Raw genomic sequence first — 7826 nt, forward strand, 5'->3', positions numbered from 1 at the left:
GGACATATTTCTGTAACTCACAGCTCTACAATTTAAAAAAAAAATTTCATGAAAAACAGTGTAACGCTTTTGGTACAGAAATCTAGACATCAGTGTAACGCCCAGGTGGTTAAAGAAGCATGTGTGTGTAAGGGAATCCTGTATGAAAAATTGAACTGTAATTACTTCAATGCTGAAGTATCCTCTGTCAACGTAGTCGCCCAAGAAGAGGTAACGTGTGTTGGCAGGCGAGCCTCCCACTTCAAATAACTTCATCAAGTCAAAAAATTGGCCATGGATATCTCCACACACTGCAAGAGAAAAATGTTCACATATTGTAATACACGTGCAACAAACTTTGCCCTGTTCATTTATTATCATTTTATGTCAATGGCTAGCAGACATAGAATGAGGTCACCCTGCAACAGTAGAATGGCAGGCTGTTTCAAACAAAGACCACCAGAAATGTTGGAGCCCTGTGTTCACAGTTACCAACACTGCCAGAAGAAAAATGGAGGCCATTTTTTGCCTACAGGAACTGTGCTGCCTTTAGCTGACATTCCACAAGACATGGGAAAATGTTCACAATGGGAGCAAGAGAGACATTAGGCAATTAGGCAAGGCTCAGACTTAGGTGTCTTGCCACAAATCAAACCTTTGTTATATAAGATGATGACAAAATGGTTCACATTAAAATAAATTATTTTTATATTAAAAAAAATACTTAACACATACTTGTTTTGTCATGTCTGCCGCCTCCCTGAATAGGTAAAACAAATGATGCTGTGTTTCTGACTCCTACAACTGTCTTGTCCTTAAAAATGGCTTACAAATGTTTACTATATGAAACTATGTCAATGAATAAAGTAGAATTCCTTTAAGAAATACAATTTTTTTATGTGATTGTTTAATCACTAAAATAATAGAATGAGGGGTAGACATATTCATCCAAGATTACTATGCAAGGTAAATAAACAGGAAAAAGGCAAAAAAGCCCTTACACAAAAGAACGAGTTGTGTGGCAAAATAGTATTGTGATTTAAATATCTAAACAGTTTATATTGAGATCATATAAAAGACATACAAACAAAAAATATAGGTTCACAATTCAACTATAAAAAAATCACAAGGTACAGGGTTTCAATGGGTTCATATTCATTCAAAATAGAAAAAATAAAGTTTCAACACAAGATCGCAGAAAGCCCTAATTAAGAAAAAAAATCCAATAAGATTGTCATTCGACATAGAAACAGAACATTATTTAAAGTCCTAACAACAGTTAATCTTAACTGTTGAAGAATAAGGTAGGTACTGAACAGATAAAGTGTAATGTACGGTACCTTGTGACTTTTATAGAATAATTGTGTATATAAATTTGTTTGTGTCTTTTATAGGATATCAGAAAAAATTGTTTACATATTTTGATCACAAATTTCTTTTGTCACACAACTCCCTCGTTTGGGCTTTACCCCTGGGTGTATAGCCAATGGCTTAAAAAATCCTTTTTAAGAATTTCCAGGGAGGTGGTAACCCAAATATATTGGTGTTTTATGAAGGGATTCTCCTTATTTCATATGGTAATTCTACCATGCAAGTTAGTCTAATCCATGGTCCTACAGGTATTTTTGTGGATTAGGGGATCTCAAACACTGTGACAAAACATTCATCCAATTAGGAACATCTGTGTGCTGGAATATACCCATTCTATATTGTAACAATATTTATAATTTATTATTAACCTTATGCCAACAATATAAAAAGACAAAAATAAAATGCACATCTAAAACCAGACAAAGAAAAAATGTAACATGGGGCACAGTGTAGTGGAAAAGTGTAGTAGGGAAAAAATCTAAATGTACTAATTGGTAATTACTTCTGGGTGACTGGGTGAAAAAATGCTAAAAGTACAGTTAGCTAAATAAATGCAGCATGATGAAGATATTTTGTCCTTAGTGAGACTTACTTACATACTTTATGCAGTTTACCTATCCTCCCGCCCTGTATCCTAAACCTCCCCTTATCTACTGTCCATGAGGGTACACTTGTCACTGAGGTATGACCAAAAGACCTAGCTTAGGGAGTGCTCTGCAACATTCTTCAGTTTTCTGAGGTTCACATCTTACATTCTGAACCTGGGCCTGTGAATAGAAAACTATATGCTAACCCAAAAAAAAAAAAAAAAAGATTAGTTGTAAAACAAAAAGAGGTAATGAATAGAAATGACATAGATGATGTAACTGACAACAGCAAAGCAATGTCTTTTTTATTTTTTTTACCAATTTCTGCACACAGCTGAATTAAAAAGATGAGATACCAACAAAGAAAGGTATCTGAAATAAGCTTTCTGTGTTTTGATAGCAGCTACCCCAAGTGACTCCTGAAAACAATTAGTGCATGCAGACAAAAATCCAAGCACACTGCACTAAACTGCCTTATGTGATTTAAAAGCCTTTATAAGGCCAAAGGGAATAATAGCTAACTTCAGCAGCAGAAATGTGTTCATTTACCATGCTTTCAACTAAGTAATCTCATGTTTAATACACAAGCACAGCTAAATGACAGCTAAATGCCAGGACTAACTGTCATTACTTGAAAACTTTGCCGACACACAGGACACAGTATTACTCAGTATCAGTATATGTTAATGTAAAAAATAGTGATGACGTATAACAGTTGGGAATGCAGTTCTTCCAAACTCATCAAAGCAGTAAAGGTTTATTTCTTTAACAGGTTTGTAATTTATACACCTCAACAAGACATCACTGCCAGGATGTGACCCCCTTGCTGATTAAAGAGTTATTTTTTTTTTTATTTAAAAGGGTGCTGCAGACAGATCACTGCTTTCGCACAGCATGTAGCGGGTAAAAAGCTTTTCTACTCAAGCTTTGGCTAGTGTATATTAAGTGTTTAGTACTCTATTCACACTTGGTATTTACTAAAACATCTTGTTGTTTATTCTCTTTGTTCTGGCCAATCACTGGCCATGTACAGAATACAAGGTGCTCTGTGATTGGCCAAGGAAAAAAGGCGCATCAGTAAATAAGAGCCGCCAGTGCTGGAAGTACAGATTACCATTTGCCGGGGGTTAAATCATGTCTGTTTCGTCATTTGCACAGCTGCGGGAGTGAGGTGGTGGGGAAGTATGATCTAGCTGACTTATTTTTTTTAATTTAAGTTCTACTAAAAAAAATATATTAATGATGGATGGAGGTATTCTTTAAAAAAAAAGGAACAATCATTTTGTAATAAGTGATTAGTAAGTAATTACTAATTAGTAATAAGTGATTAGTAAGTAAGTATTAATGTCTTGCTTCCCATTTTTAGTTGGCTTGTGAGATAGCCCTAGGGTTTCTTCACACTTGATCAGTAGTGTTATGCATAATAATGATAAAAGAGAATTGGACGATTTTTTTAAATTTGTGTGGCTGTATGTGCGATTTACATGAAGCACATCCTCCTTCGAATACAGTCACACACTTTCAAGAACTGCTAGTCTTTCACCTGCAATTTTCACTGAGCAGCTGTGAAGGAGCATCTAGCATGCAGTCTGCAGAAAAGTTACCAAATGAATTGCTGTCAGTGTACAAAGTTCTGGGCTCAGCTCTGTAACAGATGGTAGACATGACGAGAACTTGAATTTGTGCCCCTGTAATTGTCCATGCAAGCAAATTTAGCTTTTTATGGTAAATTTGTAATGGATTTTTACTCGATTCTGTTTTCTGTGCACATGAAAAACCCCATCTGAAATGCTTTAACTAAGAGATACAGATACATACAGTAGGCATACCTTTGTATGACCAACTAATGTTAAGAGAAAGCTAATTAAAAGGCAGCCATTCTACATATACAAGCAAAGGCTATGTATTTTAACACTGTTTTGTGTACAGTTTGTATATTTTTTTCAACAGGGTTTGGCTTCTTGGTCACCTTTAAATTTCAAATTGTGGGTAATGTTTTCCAAGGTCACTAAACAGAGAAAATGGAAATTAACAGGTAATCTTCTTTCCAAGTTTGCAGAGGTCAACAGGCCAAAGCTGTCACACCTTCTGATACATTGTACTTTCCTATATTTCCATTGTAGCACTTTCATTATGTGCCTCTGTTTTTAAACAATAGTTGTGAAATACACTGACATTTTGTAAAGATAATACACACTCTTTACCGGATAGGTTTTATTAAATATACAGAACTTGAACGCAAGGTATACCCATTTCATAGAAAAGAGAAATGAGGGTCCTTTAATGAGCACAAAAGGCTGGACATGTATCCTTGGAAAACATCCAATTATATACTGAACATGCAAGGTCCAGATAACCATAAACTATATTTTGTTTTGGGGCTTTGTGACTTCATGGGTTTGTTCCTTACTGTCCCTTGTATCCTCTACTTAGAACAAGAAAAACTGATTTGGTTTTCATCATTCTCTAGTTACTAGGCACATGTTGTTTGTAACATATCAGAGCTGCCTTAATTTTCTGTCTTGCAGTTACAACAAATGAAGGGTAAATATTTAGTATAGGCTGTAAAACTGTCCGTAGAGTTCAACTAATAGCACAAATCCATCAATCTTTCAAAATTAAAGGGTCAAGTACAGTAATAGCCTAAAATCCCAGGGCTAACTACCTTGTCCCCCTAAATACACTTAACTGAACACAGATCTGCTTAGGTCACCCCCAATGTCTATATCCTGTCTGGTAAAAATCCATATCCAGTCTGCACCTTTATATCTCTTGTTGAACCAGTATTTTAGGAGAAACATTTCTCATGTGCAAAGTTGAGTTGAGGTTGATTTCAGTTGTAAAGATGAGTTCATTTGAAAAGGGCTGGGATATTAGAAACATTTTTAGCAATAAAATAACCTTACCTGCCTGATCACAATTTTTTAAATACACTAACCTGTCCCCGTTTCTTTGTGGGTGCCACCATCTTCTCTTTCATGTGTTGAAAATATAGTTTAGGTGTAGTAAGGACTAGAAAAGTATGCCGTCAGCTGCATTCTGCTTTTTAGCTTTTGAACTAACCTCAAGAACATACCATGAGAAGTTCTCTGGAAGAGAAGCTATAGTGACCCGCCGCTGCCCATTGGCAGACACTGGAACTGAGGCTGGCATAAACCACAACCTATATTCTAACTTGGAATACTAGCTTAAACTAGTTGTAATCAGATGTATGATACAAACACCCAGTTTACTGTTTCATTCCTAATCACAAAATATGCAAGATGATTAGACATTGTCAGCTCCATCTGGGAAATGATGCCCAAATAACTGCCTAGTTATGCATATTATCTCTAAATAGTGAGATGTTTCCCTGTTAGTAAGAAGACTTGCTAAGTATATACTTTGTATACTGCTTGCCTTTCCGGTACCATAAATAATCTGCTTCTGATTTGCAACACAACCTCATATCTAGTGGTCTTTTTGCGACCCCTGAAACTAATAAGACAATTAATCCTTGGCCATCTTGTTGTGCTCAGGAGTTCATTCATCTCAACACCTCCAGAACACCCCCTATATACCTGGCATTGTACGCTGTGCTTTTTTAAAAAAAAGAAAAAACATAAACTGGCAGATAAGTATACATTAGTGAAGAGATATAACCTGTCCTTTTCCACACTAAGGACCTGCATGATTGCCGATTTTCAAAGCAGAGCTATAATTCCACTTCCCATTCCTCCAACATCTTTCACCTTAATGAGTTACTCACTTTTCACTAATAAAAAACATGCTCTAATCCTTCTCTATCAATATTTTAATAAAAAGCCTAGGCTGCATCTCCACCTTCAATGTAGGATGTTGCTTTAAGACAATAGCAAGTGTAGAGATTTCACTTTTGAGCGCCCAGATACATACAAGAAACTGTCAGGCAATTCTTTTCTCCAGCAACTATTAAAATGAAAATATCACTTTCAGGTTGGCTTTTCAAAAGGCTGTAAATGAGAAAGAAATATAAATTACTGTTTTGAGGCTAAAGAAAAAGAAGCAAAGGAGGGGCCCTTGCTGGGTAAAAGTGTGTATAAGTGTACTTTTTTTTTTTTTTTTTACAACCATTTTACAACCATTTGTGTAAAGTATATTGGTCTAGAGTTGTTGCTGTCCATGTTGTTCATTATCAATACAACCTAAGTGGTTCCATTTACAACATTTAGTGCAGAGCTGACAAAACAAAAGTTTCTAATGATCATTGAGATGTTTATTAGGTGCTGAAGACAAATGTGTCTAATGGAAAATGCATATTGCACTTTAATGGGAAAAGGTTTAGTGTCTGAATACCATCACTGTTAGGAGACAATAATGACATTTTAAAATGCTTTGAGAACAGATTTTGTGATCAACTGACTAAGTTCGCTGTGATACTTGCAGACTCATTATAAAAAAGCCTTTTGCAAAGTAGATGTGAGCTTTCAGAGGCCAGCTAAAAAATGCAAAATCCAAGCTCACATTTTAAAATTTGAGCTGCTAAAGACGAGCAGAATTCATCCTGATCTTCGCAGACAACACAAGTGACACTTGGGGATTTCAGAGAGACTAGCAGCACATAACTGAGAGATGCTAATTTCAAAGCATAGTCTAGTGGACTAATTGAATATTGTAGCACAGATAACAGCCACAACATGCTAAGTGCTGACTGATAGCAACCAATCAGATATCATCACTTAAATCATCTGACAGCACTGGATTTAGGATCTGTTTCTCATGATTTACTTATTTTGCTCATAATCACTGTCTTGTCAAATAAGTACCCTGAATATGTAATGTGTAAAATCTCAAGTCCAGCCTAACCTATCTTTTTGAACCCTTGCATATAGTAATATTTTCCCTGCAAAACACACTTTAAAGGCAGCAGGTATCTAATGAGACTCCATCTCATTTTCGGTCTAATGGATTATCAAGCCCTGGCCTGCCCATATGTGCTGTCCAAGTCTTCTCCTTTCAGACATGTACTTTATGTTCTGTCAGTCATTAGGCCTGTTTTATGTGTGAGCCTTTCCTATGGTGGTTTGCATGCAAATACAGTGCATCCAAGATGCCTTATGTGCTGATACAGTGAGCCTGATTTATTACAGTTCTCCAAGGCTAGAGAGAATACACTTTCATCAGTGAAGCTGGGTTATCCTGCAAACCTGGAATGGATCTGGTCCAGGATTTAAAACATTTGCTAGCAAATAAAAAATTACTTTGAAGAAATCAATTCCAGGTTTACTGGATCTGATGAAAGTGTTTTCTCTCAAGCCTTGGAGAGCTTTAATAAATCAGGCCCATTGTGTGAGAGGCAGTGATTTGAGCGGAAAAACATCTGACCTTGCTAAAGTTTTCTAATCTGCTGTCATATTCCACACAGATTTCAGCCAAATATACAACATGCAGATATAACTCAATAGAGCTAAGATTTGCTACTTATTGTGCTGTCAGCAGTGTCAGAGGAGAACTGGTAACAAAGGCCAAAAGGGAGAGGAGTATAAAGAAAGTTTTAGGTTTTCCCAGAGAGTTCAGTGTTAACACAGGAGATAAGCAAGCATGATGTTTTTATTCTTTGATTTAGCTTTTCATTTAATATTTTTTTTAATTAAAGGTCAAAGTAGTAGAAGAGATGTAGAAAAGAGCCGGACATAAATGACATGGTATAACATAATACTTAGGATTATAATGAAAGCAATGACAAAAGAATCACACTGTCACCCTACAATAAAATGTCTTTTGTTACCCTGTTTCCCCGATTATAAGGTACTGTCTTATATTTTTTGAAATGCCAAAATATGCCCTAGGTCTTATTTTCAGGGGATGTCTTATTTTTCCATGAAGAAGACTACAGTACACATTTATTGTTGGAAGTCACTCATGATCACT

General features: G+C 35.9%; 1 protein-coding gene across 2 annotated transcripts in view; it reads right to left on the reverse strand.

The window, feature by feature from the left end:
• The window catches only part of PPP3CA (protein phosphatase 3 catalytic subunit alpha), a 152530-nt gene that overhangs the window by 53385 nt on the left and 91319 nt on the right, over positions 1 to 7826 (reverse strand). For both annotated transcript variants that reach the window (XM_072405627.1, XM_072405628.1), the window contains exon 3: positions 166 to 290. In XM_072405627.1, the coding sequence (XP_072261728.1) occupies positions 166 to 290 (125 nt within the window). The remainder of the gene's footprint in view (positions 1 to 165; positions 291 to 7826) is intronic.

Source organism: Pyxicephalus adspersus, chromosome 3, assembly GCF_032062135.1.
Source record: "Pyxicephalus adspersus chromosome 3, UCB_Pads_2.0, whole genome shotgun sequence".
NCBI lineage: Eukaryota > Metazoa > Chordata > Amphibia > Anura > Pyxicephalidae > Pyxicephalus > Pyxicephalus adspersus.